Source organism: Thalassophryne amazonica, chromosome 8, assembly GCF_902500255.1.
Source record: "Thalassophryne amazonica chromosome 8, fThaAma1.1, whole genome shotgun sequence".
Classification (NCBI taxonomy): Eukaryota; Metazoa; Chordata; class Actinopteri; order Batrachoidiformes; family Batrachoididae; genus Thalassophryne; species Thalassophryne amazonica.
Window position 1 is genome coordinate 68,876,796 of NC_047110.1, and position 19,457 is coordinate 68,896,252.

The window sequence follows — 19,457 nt, forward strand, 5'->3', positions numbered from 1 at the left end:
CAATATGAAGCGCCTTGGGGCAACTGTTTGTTGTGATTTGGCGCTATATAAATGAAATTGATTTGATTTGATTTGATTATTATCACTTTACCGAGGCGTTGCTAGGCCAGTAGCATAGATTTACATCAACGCTACCTAGCTATACCCGCCCGCTGTGTGTAAACAAATGACGTCATAGCGCACAGCCCAAGAACTGTCCACAGAGGAAAAGATAAAAAGGCGAGAAGTGTGTGTTGGTCCCAATATGGATATTCCGGATGATTTTATCATGGATAGTACAACAATGAACAGCAGCCAGCTTGATGAGGACGCACTGCCGAATTTGGATGCATGCGCCAACCGGCACGACAAAAGTTAAAGTGAGCCAACTTTTTATGTACGCGTTACGTGTTGTGTATCTCAGTAAGTGATAATAATAATAATAACATGGTTTTGGAGGGCGGTGTGCATTTTCAGAGGTCCGACGTTCACGACAGATATTCGCCCTCGTCGAACTCAGGTAAATATCTGTCATTTTGAGCAACTGGGCGTGAACGTCGGGCCTCTGAAAATGCACACCGCCCTCCAAAGCCATGTTATTATTATTATCATTTACTGAGGCATTGCTGGGCCAGTAGCATAGATTTACATTTACGCTACCTGGCTATACCTGCCCGCAGCAGCGTGCAGGTATAAACTGCATAAACTGATGACGTCATAGCATGCGCAGCCCAAGAACTGTCCGCAGAGGAAAAGATGAAAAGGCGAGAAATGTGTGTTGGTCCCAATATGGATATTACTGATGATTTTCTCATGGATAGTAAGACAATGAACAGCAGCCAAAGCAGCCAGCTTGATGAGGATGCACTGGCGAATCTGGAGAGCAGCGCCGTACCAGCCAATACGACAAAAGTTAAAGTGAGCCAACTTTTTTTTTTTGTCGTGCATTTTGAAATGACATTAAATATTGTTAATGTGATTCCACGTGTTGTGTATCTCAGTTGTTGTTGTTGTTCAGTCGGCTGCTCCCGGTTTTGTTCGGGGTCGCCACAGCGAATACAACTAGATCCGCATTGGTAATTGGCACAAGTTTTACGCCGGAGGCCCTTCCTGACGCAACTCCAGTTTTACCTGGAGAAACACACACAGCCGCTGGTGTTCCAAAGAGGTCTCCCAACCAAGTACTAACCAGATCCTGCTCTGTTTAGCTTCTGAGATCTGACGGGATCAGGCTGACAATTCTTGCTGACAATATTGTTGGTTGGTCATATAAACATGTCCTCCGCATATTCTTTCTCTTCACTGGCACCCTGTTGGACAGCAGCACCAGTGGTGGTCGTTGTTAACTAAGGTCTTGACCAATCTGGTATTGAAATTTATGATCCGCATCTTTGGTTTGGTGAAAATTACACTGTATGCCCTTTCTGACACAACCATAGTCATTTATCTGGGCTTGGGACCAGCACGCCAATGCGTATGATATTTGACAAATTCATCGTGTATATCTTTCCTGCTTCAGCCTTCCTCATTCACTCACACGGGCTTTTGACTGGCATTCAGAATGCACTGGCTGTAAACGCCACGTGACTGAATTTTATCTGATACAAAGTGGTGACTGAACATCCTACAGTGAGCAGATGGGACTGTTGTCATTGAATGAATGACTCCAGTCAGCAGAGGGATGAGCATGTGTCAGCTGTGTTAAATAATACTCTTGAAGTGTGTATATATGGGCAGCAATTATTACACAGAAGCAATGAATTTTTCTTCATCAGTTTGAAGTCCTGACATTTACCTCCATAGCTGAAGGCAGAGCAGGTCTAAGAACTGCTTGACTCCGTGTGTGTGAGTGTGTGTGTGTTGTATATACCTGCCTCACACAGGGCAGGTATTTTGTGTGAGGCAGGTATAAACAACACACACACATATACACACGGAGTCAAGGAGTTCTTAGACCTGCTCTGCAAAAATTTTGAAAATATTTGGGAGAGGAAGGAGTGAAAGCAGAAAAGTGACAAATCACAGCCTTTTGCGGTCTCCATCATTTAGCAGGTGTGCTGGTTCGCAGCCCCACAGAGGGGCTGTGATCTAAAGCTCTTTGGTTTGCCACACCCAGGGATACATGTGAAACTTAACACTGTATTACAGTGCAAGCAACAAGCACACACACACACACACACACATATATATATATATATATATATATATATATATACATATGCATAAACATATATATACTTAGAGATGTATGACTAATTATTAAACTGTAATGCTTATTCTTAACAAAAGGCATGGAAGACAAATATAAAATACTCATGACTGATGTAAATTAGCTGTAGTAATTATTCCTCTGCAGTGCGTATACCTAATGTAATGTAATATGTATACGGTGTTTCAGCAGAAGAAAATAAGATACTTTGTTCCTGTAAAGCAGAATTTAGAGGTTTTGCATTTAAGCAAAATACAATGTTGCATTTAAGTACAGTGTGTCCTGGGAATCAGGTAACTCTGAAACTGAAGTCAAGTCAAGCCGTAAGAAGGGAAGATGTTTGCCCACATTCATCCTGCAAAGGATAGGATGACTTTTAAGGGAGGGAAAATAACATTTGGGAATGAGGCTCTGTGTCCAGTTGTATATAGTGAATCAAATAAAGATACCAAGCTAAAAGCAAGTTAAATACCACAGATTTTAGTGCCTCTTGTGCACAACAAAAGCCTAAAAAGCTAAAAGTGTGCAGCAACAATTTTCTTTCAGACTCCTTAATCACATTTCTCTCCTGGGTTTGTTTGTGTTGCCTAAATTGCTGCCTGCTAGGTCCTAACATCCTTGTGCCACAGTCGCTACAGCAACAAAAAGCCACAAGAGCATTAAGAAGGCTTTGGATCCTGCTCAGCGTGTCTCCTCATCTGCACTGCCGACAAAGGGCCAAACCCAGCAGGTTGGTTCAGACCCTCTTTAGGCCGTCTGTGGATCTCGTCAGCACTACAGAGAAGTCATTATGCCCCAGCTGTCATCTCATTTATCAGTTTGACCCATCAGGGTAAATACATTTATACTAATAATCATAACGCACACAAACTGTTAAGTAGACCACAGTCAGGATGAACGGGTATTTCATCTATAGCTTACTGTACCTTGGCCGAAAGATGGCATTGTGAAGGAAGTTCTCAAAGACTTTTAGAAATATGCGGTCATGATTCGCCCGGTCCTTCTCCTCAGCGGTCTTCGGGCAAACACAGCAGGGACCCTTCTCTGCAGCCGCCATGTCTGACTTAGTGGGCTTGGTGTTCTCCTCTATGTCTGTCAGTTCTGTGACTGACTTCCGGAATGGGATATTCAGCTCTGAAGGAAAAATCAGTGTGCTTCATCAAAAGCATTATCAGTACACAAAGCAATGTGAGCAGTTGCTCATCTTAATTCTTTGACAATATTCTGCAGGTAGTGATACGGGGGTCATCAGACATAGTAATGAAAATAAAACAGGAAAGAAACAGAAACCTTTGGAACAGTAGTTGTGTTGGTAGAGCTCTCTATCCTCAGGCTGCTGTTGCCAGCGAACACGATAGTATGTCAGATTGCCGTTGGGATGCACAGGAGGTGACCACTTCACCACCAGCTTGGTTGAGGAGTTGGCATATGCACGGGCATCCTTTGGCATAGACGGTGCTGCAATGGGGAGGTAAAGTCACAGTTTATCTTAAAAACATCAATTTTAGGTCCTTACAACACTGTGGCAATGTAGTACTTTGGAAGCAGCAACGTTAGGAACCAGCATTTTGGACAGCGTAAATGTGTTGAGTTGTGGGAAAGGTGCCACAGCGTTGTGCAGAAACATTGTAATTCAATGTATCTACAATGTTTATGCAATGTTGTTATTGCTGTACTCCAACCTTCATACAATCCATGAAAGGAATCTGTTTGCTGGGATTATACTGAAAAATATTTAGTAGGTTTAGGTTTTACTCCAATAATACTCATATTTTGAAAGTCACTTCTGCACCTTTAAAGTCATCTTCCCACCCAGGTTTGAAGGAGGGACCGCTCACACATCATTCTTACCAGTGCTGCACCTTTGTGCTCAATAAGGAGAAATGGTTCAAAACTACATGAATGTGTATAAATTTGATCATCATTTATGTTGTAACAACGTTGCTGGACGTCTAAAGAAAGACACTGTGAGAATGTTAAACCTCAACCAAAATACAATGTTGCATTTAAGTACAGTGTGTCCTGGGAATTGGGTGACTCTGAACCCATTATATCATGACTGAATATTCAGTTTTCCTCTTAAATTAAAGACAGCATCAGAACTAATCAGTTACTGGTGTTAATACACTCGTATACAGTCTTACGTGATGGGCGGGTCCGCACGTAGACCACATCAGTGTTTGCCCCAGTAATGTAATGCCCCGGTTTTTCTTCCACCTGCAGTGTAATGGTCTTCACAAAAATAGCATACTGGGTCCAAGGTTTGAGGTGTTTAAGCTCAACCCTTGGGTCTGAATTGTTATCTGGGGGTAAATCCACATCCACCATGTTCCAACTGTTTGAACCACAACCATCCTGGCCATCAAATTCTGTTATGTTCTTGGAAGGGCTGGAAGAGACACAAAACACAGATATGCGTCAAATGAAAGCAAGTAAACTTAAAATATACAAACTTAACTTTAAAATGTACTAAATTATTTTTGAGGGATCCCTTCAAGGTTCCAAGGTCCACTCACCACACCATGACAAAGTCCTTTGTCAATCACTGGTATACTCACGCCTCCTTGTAGTAGACTATGAAGCTGATGAGGTCTGTATAGTTATGTGGCTGGTAGCGCTCCCATGTCAGCTTGATCATGTTGCTTGTTGTGCTGTTTGACTTGAACTTTATGATGTGACTCTTACCTGCCATGGTACAATAAGATCCTCATTGAGATAAACAATACGCTATACAAAGTAAAGGTATACATACAGTATACTTTAAATGGTGAAGATTTAAAAATAACATCACTGAGTTAAATTCTCCTTTTAAATGATTACTCTGGGGGAAAAAAACAGTCACAGAAATACTCACAGCTTGCTCGTTCACCATTGTTTCTGAAATCACCCTGCTCTTTTTCCATAGTTATGCCCGTCTTCTCCCACATCGTATGGATCTCGGACATGCAGAGTTTGGGGTTGCCACGGAAGAAGAGGCGTCCAGCCAAAATAGTTAGGTTGTGGTGATTCCAGTCCCACAGGTACTGCAAGTTCTGGTTGTCGATGGCAAGGAATGCATACATCCTGTTAATGAAAGATAACAATGAAGCTCAACAATAGTTCCAAAAAGTAGTTTACACCAAATGACCATGACTCAGAGAACTACATTTTCCAACCACTTGATGCAGTAATAAATTCTACAGTCCTCTTCAAAATTTCTGGCACTCCATAATTCAGGATGTCCTCAGGAATAAATTCAAACGACTTCATTTTTGTATGACTAGAATATTTATCAAAAATATAAACGCAACACTTTTGGTTTTGCTCCCATTTTGTATGAGATGAACTCAAAGATCTAAAACTTTTTCCAAATACACAATATCACCATTTCCCTCAAATATTGTTCACAAACCAGTCTAAATCTGTGATAGTGAGCACTTCTCCTTTGCTGAGATAATCCATCCCACCTCACAGGTGTGCCATACCAAGATGCTGATTAGACACCATGATTAGTGCACAGGTGTGCCTTAGACTGCCCACAATAAAAGGCCACTCTGAAAGGTGCAGTTTTATCACACAGCACAATGCCACAGATGTCGCAAGATTTGAGGGAGCGTGCAATTGGCATGCTGACAGCAGGAATGTCAACCAGAGCTGTTGCTCGTGTATTGAATGTTCATGTCTCTACCATAAGCCGTCTCCAAAGGCGTTTCAGAGAATCTGGCAGTACATCCAACCAGCCTCATAACCGCAGACCACGTGTAACCACACCAGCCCAGGACCTCCACATCCAGCATGTTCACCTCCAAGATCGTCTGAGACCAGCCACTCGGACAGCTGCTGAAACAATCGGTTTGCATAACCAAAGAATTTCTGCACAAACTGTCAGAAACCATCTCAGGGAAGCTCATCTGCATGCTTGTCATCCTCATCGGGGTCTCGACCTGACTCCAGTTTGTCGTCGTAACCGACTTGAGTGGGCAAATGCTCACATTCGCTGGTGTTTGGCACGTTGGAGAGGTGTTCTCTTCAACTCTATGCGAAGGAGATGTGTTGCACTGCATGAGGCAAATGGTGGTCACACCAGATACTGACTGGTATCCCCCCCAATAAAACAAAACTGCACCTTTCAGAGTGGCCTTTTATTGTGGACAGTCTAAGGCACACCTGTGCACTAATCATGGTGTCTAATCAGCATCTTGATATGGCACACCTGTGAGGTGGGATGGATTATCTCAGCAAAGGAGAAGTGCTCACTATCACAGATTTAGACTGATTTGTGAACAATATTTGAGGGAAATGGTGATATTGTGTATGTGGAAAAAGTTTTAGATCTTTGAGTTCATCTCATACAAAATGGGAGCAAAACCAAAAGTGTTGCATTTATATTTTTGTTGAGTGTATATCCTCAGTTACTAAACAAACAATGGTAAAAAAAAATACATAATTTTGAAATATGAGGGCTGTCAATAAAGTATAGGTCCTTTTTATTTTTTTCAAAAACTATATGGATTTCATTCATATGTTTTTACGTCAGACATGCTTGAACCCTCGTGCGCATGCGTAAGTTTTTCCACGCCTGTCGGTGACGTCATTCGCCTATGAGCACTCCTTGTGGGAGGAGTCGTCCAGCCCCTCATCGAAATTCCTTTGTCTGAGAAGTTGCTGAGAGACTGGCGCTTTGTTTGATCAAAATTTTTTCTAAACCTGTGAGGCACATCGAAGTGGACACGGTTCGAAAAATTAAGCTGGTTTTCGGTGAAAATTTTATTGGCTGATGAGAGATTTTGAGGTGATACTGTCGCTTTAAGGACTTCCCACAGAGCAGGACGTCGCGCAGCGGTCCCAGGCGCCGTCGTCAGCCTGTTTCAAGCTGAAAACCTCCACATTTCAGGCTTTATTGATCCAGGACGTCGTGAGAGAACAGAGAAGTTTCAGAAGAAGTCGGTTTCAGCATTTTATCCGGATATTCCACTGTTAAAGGAGATTTTTTTAATGAAAGACGTGCGGGGACGCAGCCGGCGCGGTGCGGCGCCACAGGAAAAACACCTCCGTGTTGATAACCATTTGTAAAATCCAGGCGGCTTTTGATGGCTTTCAGTGGAGTGGGTATATGAGAAATTGTTTAACAGCTGGACATGTTCCAACTTGTCCTTTCCTGTGGCGGAGCGTCGCAGCGGCTGCGAGCCGACGCTGCAATCCGCCCGCACGTCTTTCATTAAAAAAATCTCCTTTAACAGTGGAATATCCAGATAAAATGCTGAAACCGACTTCTTCTGAAACTTCTCTGTTCTCTCACGACGTCCTGGATCAATAGAGCCTGAAATGTGGAGGTTTTCAGCTTGAAACAGGCTGACGACGGCGCCTGAGAGCGCTGCGCGACGTCTCGCACCGTGGGAAGTCCTTAAAGCGACAGTATCACCTCAAAATCTCTCATCAGCCATTAAAATTTTCACCGAAAACCAGCTTAATTTTTCGAACCGTGTCCACTTCGATGTGCCTCACAGGTTTAGAAAAATTTTGATCAAACAAAGCGCCAGTCTCTCAGCAACTTCTCAGACAAAGGAATTCCGACGAGGGGCTGGCGACTCCTCCCACTAGGAGTGCTCACAGGCGAATGACGTCACCGACAGGTGTGGAAAAACTCACGCATGCGCACGAGGGTTCAAGCATGTCTGACGTAAAAACATATGAATGAAATCCATATAGTTTTTGAAAAAAATAAAAAGGACCTATACTTTATTGACAGACCTCGTATACAAACCAAAAATTCTTTCATTTTTGCAGAACCTTTGGCTTAAATCTTCTTCATTCGGGATGGCCTTGAAATGTTTCTTGTTGCCATCGATAAGCTTCTTGCACCCATCTGCTGGTAGTTCCTACTGCTATTTCATTACTACATGTTCATATTCTTAAGTCTGCAGAAGTCCATTCTACAAAGGCACATTTTTGCTCTTTCCAAAGGGTTTCAGTGAGATTTAGATCAGGACTCAATTCTGGCCCATTTAAAGCAGTCCATCCTTTCCTTTTCAACCATTCTTGTATGGTGTTGGATGTTTACTTTGGTTGATGTCTTGTTGTAAGATGCAAGACCTTCACCTCAAATATTGTATTCAAGCATTGGGCAAAACATTGTGATGTAAAATACCTTGGTAATCTTCTGATTTCATAATTCTTTTGATGCATCCAATGCCTCCAGTACCAGAGGCAGCAAAGCAGCCCCACAGCATGATACAGCCTCCATCTCCACTATATTTTACTGTTGGCAGGGCTCTTTTCCTTATGGGTGTCATTTACTTACAAGCAACTTGTTGCTCTGCATTCCCTAAGAGTTTTATGTTCTGTCAATATACTTTGTATATACAAATGTTGTTTCTGGATGAAAGGTCCTATAGGTCTTACAGGTCCTGTGGGTCCAGATCTGAATCAGAGTATGTGGTTGGGTTGGGTCAGAAATAAGCTCTTTCGCCTTCTGTTTTCTTTGCTCAGCATCAACACAGCGGATCAGGTACAGATCTGTATGTTGATTTGACAAATGTTTTACACTGGATGCCCTTCCTGATGCAACTTCACATTACATGGAGAATTGGTATGGGTGGTCTTGTTTTGGTTTTTCCAGTAATCCATGCCAGCCTTTCGCTCTCTTTTTCTCTCATTGAGCACTGCATCCTGGAAGCTGCAAAACTTTGTGATACTGTAAGATTACGTGTTGCTGAATCTGGGATTTTAAGACCTTAGGCAATCACTTTGTAGCCTTTGAAATTTTTATTTCTTTGTTTGTTTTGTGTTTTTGGTAACACCAGCATTCATCACATTTCTGATGCTCTAAGACAGCTCTGTTGTTTTCACTCCTGTGAAGAAAAAACTGGAAATAATCAGACCATTTTTAAGGGATGAAACCATAATCGATTGGTTATTTCAGATTATTAAGCATGGGTGAGTCTTTTTGTTTTGTATTTGAAGGGTCCAGATGGAAAACCCAGCATCTCCAAAACCACAAATTTTTAGTTGAGGCCAGCATGCACTTGGCTGTTTCGGTAAGTACGTGTGCAAAATATTAAAGAATAGGAACATATAATTTTCTTTTTATTTATGAGAATCTGTGCAGTTTCTAATGTGTTTTCTTTTAAACCCCCATTTTAAACTGCATTTTTCTCCATTAAAAAAACGGAGATACTGGGTTTTGCATCTGATTTCTTCATTTTGATAATGGAATTGGAAGTCACCAATTGGGTGCCAATAACTCTGTCCATAATACTTTTTATGTCTGTATTTTTTTATCACTATATTAATAATTTTTTGTTTGTTTTTGTTCAGTGCCTTTGGATATTTACATAACTATTCTACAGAATTAGTTCTTTTGCATTTATTTTTGACTTTTGTTTTGGAAATGATGAGTGCCTGTAATCCAGGTCCAACACTGGAGCAGAAATAGACGTTGTGTGCTCAGGTGAGTGTTACATCTGTACAGAGTAAGACATGAAACACGACACGCTCAGCCAAGCAGAGCACCTCCACACTGACGGGAATGCTTGCCATCTTCGTAACATTCCATGAAGTGAAATTTTACCCTGGGAGAGACAGCAATGAGAGAGGCGAGGCAAGCTTTCCCATAACCCAGTTACCCCCATCCCCACCCCCCAAAATTACTGATAGCGCTAATCATTTTCATTGATGTTGCAATTGTTAAATATTTTTGCCTCTATCAAGGAGGTGACTTTTATTGATTGATTAATTTTTGTCTATTAGCATAATTAATGTTTTCAGCTGCAAGAAAAGAAGTTTCGTAAATGTGGATGTGGAATCTGAGTCATACTTTAAAATTTCACTAGTGAACCTTGATTTTACATTTCAATGAATTTCTCAAAATATATTTCAGCTGATATCCACAGAACTTGGTGGCTCTTGTGTGGGCCGCTGAAGAGGAGGTACTGCTGGCCCACCACCACCAGATGGCGCCTAGCTTGGAGTGCGGGCTTCAAGCATGAGAGGGCGCAGGAACCAGTGGAGTGACAGCTGTCATCATCACCACCAGCTGTCACTCATCAACGTCAACCTCTATAAAAGCCGGACTGCAACTCCACCTCCCCGCCGAGAAATCATCTACCATACAGGTAATTTCTCTGCTAAGCTTAACTGTGACTAATAGTCTGATCTCATTTGCAGCCGTTTTCCTGTGACGGTGTCCTTATCTGCGGTATTGGCGTTTGGTGTGGACTGCGACGGCTTCGTCTCACACCCCAAACCAGATAAGTGGTTTCACAGGAGCTGTACGAGTGTGTGATTGGAGGTGGAGGTTCTCCCTCCTAACTGAACACAGACTGTGGGATTACTGAGTGTGCGTACTCACACTCATCAAACTGTTTCTGTTCTCTGCCAGTAGTACCGGGTCTGACTGCTGAAGACAGTGGCCACCTGGGGCGCAGGGCTTGGCGGCTCCGGTGTTCTTCAGATCCGTTGGTGGTGGAAGCTGTGTGGGTTCCGGCTCTTCTATCACCAGACGTCTTCTATCTTCGAGCCTGCCACACGCCACCTTGTGTATGATTGACATTCCGCACTATTGTTATTGTCTGTACTTCGTTGTGCGCTTCACAACATTAAATTGTTACTTTTTGGCTTATCCATTGTCCGTTCATTAACGGCCCCTGTTGTGGGTCCGTGTCACGACACTTTCCCAACAGTGGCATGAATAACATTGTCAAGAAGGAGAAGTCTGGTGTAAGTACAAGATTCAATGTTTTTACTGAGCCAGGTTTTTGAGATCCATCGACTAAAACGACTTGTTCATTTGTCTCTTTGCTCGTGTGCCTTTTCAGGTTATTTAAATAGTTTGCTACAATTACTAGTTAGCGCTGTTGCCTCACAGCGAGAAGTTCCCGGGTTCGAATCTGACCTGACCCATTCTGTGTGGCGTTTGCATGTTCTCTCTGTGTTCATGTGAGTTGCCTCCAGGTGATCTTCTTGTTCCGTCTTCCAGTTGACATACTGGCGGTGTCCAGGGTGTAACTCACCTCTCACCCAATAACAATCAGTCTATCCTATCCCCTCCCAGTGACTGGAGGAGTGTGGAGCCTCTATCCCAATCCCACTATGATCCTTAACAGAACTAAATGGGTTCAGAAAATGAATGAATAGCTTGTCACTGGGTCACACATCAGCCCATTCACCACCACTTCCTGAAAGAATTGTATCTGTTTTGGCTCAATTTTGGTTCAGCCCAGTCATCAAAACATCCTGCTTCTTGAAGAGTTCCATTTAGTTCATGGTTCATTAGGATTTCTTGCTCATTTCAGTTCATCGTTGTTGCATATTTCTGAAAAGAGCTGCTGTGGCTCAGTACATCCATGAATCCGCAGAGAGTTGAATGGTTCTTTTCAAGTGGAGCACTGAATGATCAGGGAATCAGACAGTTTGTTTGAAACATGGTATAAATAAAGCCTTAGCCTGGTAAGTGAATCTTTGACACAAAATTGATTAGTTTGTACTAGAAGCCATTAAGATTGCTGTTGCCTGAGATCCAAATCTATTTTTGATTTTTTTTAAGCATTCTTCAAAAAATTAGGATATTGTGAAAAAGTTACATTTTTTCAGGTATTTTAGAGAGTGAAAATTTTACATATTCTAGTTTCTGTGCATAGAAACTAAAATGTTTCAAGCAGTTTTACTTTTTTAAAATTGTGATAATTATGGCCTACAGCTCCAAAAATAGAAAATGTGTATCTCAAAATATTAGAATATTTCAGAAGATCCATTTTAAAAAAAGGGATTTATAATACAGAAATATGTAACTTCTGAATAGTATGTTCATTTATGTTCTAAATATTTGGTTATGGCTCCTTTTGAAGGAATTCCTGCATCAGTGCAGCATGGTGTGGAGGCTGTCAGCACTGCTGATGAGGTGTCCTGGAAGCTCAGGTTGCTTTGATAGCAGCTTTCAGTTTATGTGGATGGTTGGTTCTGGTGTCTTTTATGTTCCTCTTGACAATACCCCATAGAGAATCTATGAGGGGATTGTCTGTGGGCTCAATCAAGTACCCCCTTGTGGAAAGTGTCCGCGAGTATCTTCTGGACATCTGTCCTCTCTGGTACTGTGTACAAATGGTTTACTTCGTATCTTACAGACAGGACTTTTATGGTAAGTCTCGATACCTGCTCTTCTCATGTTCATGAAGTCACATGTGGTGTGCCCCAGGGTTCGATTTTGGGACCAGTCGTTTTTAACCTGTATATGCTCCCGCTTGGTTGTGTCATCAGGAGACATGGAGTTAGCTTTCACAGCTATGCAGATGATACACAGCTGTATGTCTCTGTGTCTCCTGATGACACAAGACCAGTGGACACACTTTTTAACTGTATCTCGGATATCGAATCCTGAATGGCAGAAAACTTTCTCCAGCTCAACCAGGACAAAATTGAAGTTTTAGTTATTGGTTCTGAGGCTCTGAGAATGAAACTTTTATCAAAACTTCAGTCACTTTCTTTTAATTCATCTCCACAAGTGAGAAACTTGGGCATAATTTTAGACTCTGAGCTGACTTTTATTCCACACATTAAACATATTACTAAAATAGGTTTTTACCATCTTAAGAACATTGCCAGAGTTCGCCCCATTCTCTCTTGAGCCAACACGGAGACGCTGATGCATGCTTTTGTCACTAGTCGTATTGACTATTGTAATACCCTGCTTTCTGGTCTTCCTAAGAAGAATATATCCGGCTTCCAACTCTTGCAAAATTCTGCAGCTCGTGTCCTGACAAGGACTACAAGGCAGGAGCATATTACACCGGTTTTAAAATCGCTGCATTGGCTCCCAGTGTCTTTTAGGATTGATTTTAAGGTTCTTTTAATGGTTTTTAAATGTCTTAATGGTCTTGGCCCTTCTTATCTTTCAGAATTGCTTTTACCATATGAACCCTCACGCTCTCTGCGCTCCTCTGGCAGCAGACTGTTAGTCATTCCCAAAGTCAGAACACACACTCATGGCGAGGCGTCTTTTCAGTTTTACGGTCCTCGTCTTTGGAATAGTCTGCCGGAGGGGCTCAGGGTTGCAGAGAATGTTCAGGTTTTTAAAAATAGGCTCAAGACTCATCTTTTTAGTTTAGCTTTTAATTAATGTTTATTTATCATTATTATCTTGTTTAAATTGTTATTGCCTTTTATTCTCTTATTCTTTTAATGTGCGTGTGTGTGGTGAGCAGTGGTGTGTACGACATGGATTTTTGTGGGTTGATGTTTTTACGTGGGTCGATGGTAGTTCAACGGTACTGTTTTTACTTTGTGAAGCACTCTGTGTTGCATTTAATTGTATGAAAAGTGCTCTATAAATAAAGTTTGATTGATTGATTGATGAAGTGCAGAGGATTGTGAAAAAATAACACATAGATAGAGAGTGAAGAAAAGCCTGTACCCATCCATCAGCTTCTCTCCATTAATGTAGCGCAGACTCTTGAGGAAGGACAGCGAGCCAAGTGTGTGGGAGTGGCGAATCCTCACATAGCCTGTTACTGTCTTGATCAACCCCATGAAGTTCTCCAGCTCAGATGCTATGTTGTCTGGGGATGGGAGATAAAACCAGACACACAACCACATAAATATAAAACCTGCATTTTAAAAAATCCGCAGGGATCTCTGCTGTTGCTATAACACCCTAAATGGCTCTTGATTTAATCATCCAAATAAACACTATTATTTATCATATGTGATTAGCTTGTGCGCCAGTCTGTCAGCTGAGCAAATAAATAGCATTATAGCCTAATGTGCTAATTGAGTTTGAGTGTAGAAAACAGATTAGGGTTGATTTTATGGCCTTCATTGTGTATCCCAACAGATCAGACCATGAAAATTTTATGAAAATTACTTATCGTATTGCCAATATTATGGAATTTTGTTACAGTTTTAGTTCATGGCGCTTGTCTGTGTCAGAACAATTCAGTCTACCAGTGTGATGTCATCCTATTAAGGCCCCAGTATACTTGGAAGAAAAAAAAAATACATATATATGTATATCAGAATCGAATTTATTGGCAAGTTCTCACATACAAGGAATTTGATCTGTAACTGTACATATGCAAACTTGCTTGCTGTAAGCAAAATTTTGAAAACCAATCGTAATACCAGTCTGAACTCTGTGCAACATCCCACGTGAGCTGTGACAAAGACACAGAAAGACAAACAGAGGCCAGAACGAGTTACTTTCCAGTAAAAGGACCAGGCACCAAAACTGTATTTTGGAGAAATAACAAGCATGCCCATAGGTACTCCAATTCTCCCACCACTAATTTGTATGTAGGAAAAAAAATACTTATTTATCAACATATACAAAATGCCATTAGTCCAAAATGGCCACCAAGATGGCTTCCATAATGAAAATATTTCAAAATGTTCATTCCCATGGGCAATGATTTTAGTCTCGATATGTCAAGTCTGTTTTAAAATATAAGCAATTATTTTGATGTCCTGAATGAAGGTTATTTGTAGGTCAAGGTTAAAATATACAACGCAACAGATGTTCCCTTGACCTTCTGCAGCCCTATCATTTATCTATTATTTGCAGCCTTAGAGTTAACGAGATACATTAACAAGATACCACGCTTCAAAGTTGCATATCTCGATGTCCCAAATCAAGGTTTTGTAGGTCAAGGTCAAAGCTAAATGTCAGTTGCAAAACTATAAACCACCCCCCTCTCCATATACACTATCACTCAAAAGTGTGGACTCATTTTCTCATTCAATTAAAAGGGAAAGTGGGTGCACACATTTGACTAGTAGTGTATAACTACAGTATATCACATTTGTATCTGGAGCCATCTTGACAGGCAGACAGACAACAATCCTGCAGCTCCAACGATGCATTACCACAGGAGATAAAAGGTGACCTACATCTTTCTATTGGGTATTTGCCCCAACAATCTTTAATGCCTGTTTTTAAGACACCTGGGAATCTTAGCTGGCATTCAAGAATGGAGCTTGTTATGACCCCTTAAGGACGACATGCGGTATGCAATGATGCTCTTTATTTGTGTCTGATGTAATGATGTCACACGGTTTGCTGTTACACGGTGTCACACAGTTCAGTTGACACAGCTATGCTGCACTGCATAATGCACATATATAATATGAAGCCCAAAAAAGACTGAAATCTACTCACTTCCATGGCGGATGTTGATGTCCAGGTTTCCCGTGATGATGGTGCAGTCCATCAAAGACTGAGCCGCATCCACAGAGTCGATGATCGGGGATGAGCACAACTTATCACACTGGCCATTGCATGCACTGCAAAACATACTGTGCACAGCAGAAACAGAATAGAGATGGGATGAGGAAAAACCTTGCTTGAACTTTATGCGTCATCCTGAAATCATGTGTCCACTCCCTAGCTCCAAAACATTCAAAACAATTCAGCTAAATAAGTTGTCTGTGTGATACAAGGTCAGCACTGACATGGAGAGTTTAATCATTTATGGTGCCTCATCTGAACCGTTTCGTGAGAGGGTGACTCGCTGTATTGACCTCTGAGACAAAACACAGCCAAAGCCAAAGTCAAGATGGAAAGTCTGAGAATTCCGGAATCAAAATAGGGGAAGAAAGTTGCAAACAAAGACATTCTCTTATCTGAGGTTAATGTCAAACAAAAGAAATGTCAAGTGGGAGAAATGTTGACAGTTCAGACATTGTTTAGCTTAGTCTGTTATGAAAGCCTCCGAGCAATGTTTGAAATGTACCAGTCGTGAGCGGTGGATACAGGCTAGAATGTTGATCACTTTATTTTATTTCAACTAAGTATTTCCATTTGTAACATGCCAATGTGAAATATTTCTGGTTTGACACATGGGAAGCCAGATAGAAGTTAAAAAAAGGGTGGTCTCCATGCTGAGCAGTCAAGCACATCCTCATAATGTTTTACACCTTCAGTGTGCAACCTCACATGCCATTTTCAAATAATCAACAGGCTCAAAACAGGAAGTGATGGGCACATCCTTACCGATTCGTCTCATTTCTGGTGAAGCCAGGGGGGCAGTCGATCATGCATTCTCCCCTGTGGATGACGAAGTGATTGTCATCGGGCATGTGCACTTGGAAGCACAGGTCCATGGTGATGCAGCGCCAACCTTCAAACTTATAGGTGCCTGGTGGACAGTCTGGTACACAGTGACCCTCGTGGTAGTAGTGGAGGCATGCGGAGCAGGCCATGTTGTTGTTGGGTTTGGTACAGCTACCCAAGCACTGGCTGTGGCAACACTCCCCTTTATCTGTACAAGCCAGTCTGCAATTGGCTGGACACACTTGAAGAGACAGAGAAAGACAAGTAGGTCAACTTTTGGTGGGTGCAACCAGTCTGCAAAGCTGCACAATTATTACAACACTGGCAGCAAAGGGTAAAAAAAATACAAAAGCTGATCACTCAAGTATATTATGCACAAATATTACAGAACCCTGTCAGTGCGATTAGGAGATGGACTATTAATATGTAGACCTGGGTTCGATTACTGGTCACACTACCCATGTCCTTGTCTCAATCCGCATATGTTTAAATGGCTACCAGCCTTGGCTCAGGATGTAACCTGTGTTAACTTGGTGTCCCATCCAGGGGAGTCATACAATCTTATCCCAGTCACTGGAGGTTTGTTGTTGGACTATTCCCAGTGGAACCAAGTTTATGAAATACTCAAAACTGGCATATCTGAGATCAACAGCTATATCATGTTCAAAGTCACTTCTATCACCACTTGAACTTTGAACAGATCCTCTTTACCATGCCTACATGACAAAGGTATTAAGTTTGAGATGTATTGAGACTGGCTAATTACCAGTGTTGCCACAGTTACCTTGAAAAGGTACTTTGTTAGTTACTTTTTTGGTTACTTTATACAGTTACTTTATGCAGTTACTTCATTAGCAGCTTTATACAGTTATTTTATTAGCAGCTGCTGACAACTTGTAACGAATAAGGTAACTAGTAATCTAACTCGGTTACTCTTAAGATTAGGGTTGGGTATCAAGAACCGGTTCTTTTCGAGTATCGTTAAGAAATGATTCGATCCACCGATATCAATAGCCTTTTTGCTTAACGATTCCCTTATCGGTCCTTCAGAGCAGCCGTTGTTTTTGAGGGTGTTTGTCTGGAAAATGATCATTTCTCTACGCTGATTACAGATCCTGCAGTGGCTCTGTAATCAACCGTTTCTGCAGCGCGACACCACTTTGAAACGTGAACCAATTAAACAATGCTTCGATCCACTAACTCGTTGGTTCTTTGATTCGCTGGTCTTCAGAAACGGCAAGTCTGCTTCTTAACCCCTCTCAAAACCATTAAAATATCATGAGTCACTTTTGTGTGGATTAAAGTCACTAACTGGGACTCTTGTCTTGTTGCAGTCAAGAAACCGTTCCGTTGGCACAGCTCCAAACGCTGCGCGGCTCTCTGCTGATACAGAGTCCGCTCGGAATTAATAACTTCAGAACGAATCGCTGCTTTAAATAAAATAACACCTCTTACAAATGTTGTAATACAGACAACAAACTACAATTGACTAAAACATTTTTTTCCTCCCAAAATGAGACGTTCTGCATTCTTTATAAACTACATCCTGACGTGAAGCACAGCCGGCTGCAAGAGCTCAGCTCAGATGTATGGTGTGACATTCATGCCAATAGTGTCTGAAAGGAAATGCTTTTGACAATAACTACAGAGTTTATTTCTATTTATGTCCAGAGATCAAGAATCCACCATGTAGAGCTTATCATGTCCAGAGTTTAAGGATCCAGTGACCAATTTCATATTTATTTATTTTAAGACTCAATAAAATGTTCAATTTCAATTTAATTGGCTTATAAAGCACCAAATCACAACAAAAGCCGTCTCAAGGAGCCTCACATAGAACAGTTCAACATAAAAAATTAAAATAAATAAATAAAAATTAAAAAATTCTAATACATAATTAAAAACAAGTAAAAGAATAAAACAGATGAAAAATAAAAACTATTCATAAGAATAGTTACTTTTCTGAGTACAAAGCTGCTAATAAAGTAACTATCATATAAGTGTGTAAAGTAAGTAATAAAGTAAATTTTCAAAGCAACTGTGGCAACACTGCTGATTACACATTTGCTTTCCTGAACAGCTGAACAGACGTGTCTAATGAAGTGGCCAGTCAGTGTGTCTTTACACAAAAACAGCTTGAAGAATGGACTATTCAAAGTTGGTCTTTGTTTTCGGAGCATCAGTGATGATGTCAGCGTCATGACAATATTGATGCACAACAGGTTCTGCTTGTTTGGAAAAGAAACATACGGGTCTTTTGGCAACGTCTCCATCCCAGCTGTATCTTCCAGAGGTTGCAAAATGGTAATTTATAAGCCTTCATCACTGTTTAGCCAGGGATTGTCTGGTTTTTTCATCCTCAAAGAAACAATGGTATTTTGATGACACATTGAACAACAAAACCCTCTGCTGCATATTGATGAAAAATGATCCATACCGATTGCCAGTTTATGATCAAATAATTGGTTTAGTCTTCTGTCCATGCCATGTTTCCAGACACGGAATGGATGACATCACCAGTCACTTGTCTGGAAATGAACCAATTTGTGGTACTCCAAACAAAACACCATGTGAAATGGGCATTTTTACATCATGAAAGTGAACATGTTATGTTTTATAAGTTTTGTTTTCTGATCAAATGTGTTTTCCTCCAGCACTGACCTCATGAGCTTATATTGCATTGCACTACCAAATTTATAAATATGAAAACACCCTGTGAATTGACTGAAAAATACAGCAAAGGTGGGCCCCAGAATTCAGTCTTCATTTCTTCAATGTATTTGCATTACAAAACCGAATAACTATGACAAGGTATTGACATTTTTAAGGATAGATGTTACTTGTGTGTAACACCTTGGCAGGACTTATGCTCTGATTTGGTGACGTATAAATAAACTGAATTGAAGTGAGATTTCACTCCAGTGGCTTATCACATTTCCATGAATGTACTGTAATTTTCCCACAATGCACTACGAATTCTGGCACGAAAATAATCGCACAACAGTTTCTGGTAAAGACAAGAGTAATGGCAGTGTCCATTTTTTGAGTGATTCAACCAAAATAACTGGTTTGAAAAGAAGGAAAGTGGTTCATATAGATAGTTTTTATGCTGCTCCGTGCAACAACTCATCTGGGACAGATAAGGCACCTGGGATCAACAGATCATACCACAGCTTCCCAAAGAACCGCAAAGACTGCAACAATTCTCTGAGGACTTGAGATGCTGCAATATTTCAAAATGCGAAGCCA

The 19,457-nt window shown here is 41.1% G+C and overlaps 1 protein-coding gene across 1 annotated transcript in view; it reads right to left on the reverse strand.

Moving 5' to 3' along the window:
• igf1ra (insulin-like growth factor 1a receptor) overlaps positions 1-19,457 on the reverse strand; it is a 242,427-nt gene that overhangs the window by 47,790 nt on the left and 175,180 nt on the right. Inside the window, exons 3-10 of the mRNA XM_034176564.1 lie at positions 16,149-16,449; positions 15,315-15,451; positions 13,575-13,719; positions 5,043-5,251; positions 4,747-4,873; positions 4,333-4,577; positions 3,479-3,646; positions 3,115-3,322 (exon numbers count right to left, since the gene is read on the reverse strand). Of these exons, the coding sequence (XP_034032455.1) occupies positions 3,115-3,322; positions 3,479-3,646; positions 4,333-4,577; positions 4,747-4,873; positions 5,043-5,251; positions 13,575-13,719; positions 15,315-15,451; positions 16,149-16,449 (1,540 nt within the window). The remainder of the gene's footprint in view (positions 1-3,114; positions 3,323-3,478; positions 3,647-4,332; positions 4,578-4,746; positions 4,874-5,042; positions 5,252-13,574; positions 13,720-15,314; positions 15,452-16,148; positions 16,450-19,457) is intronic.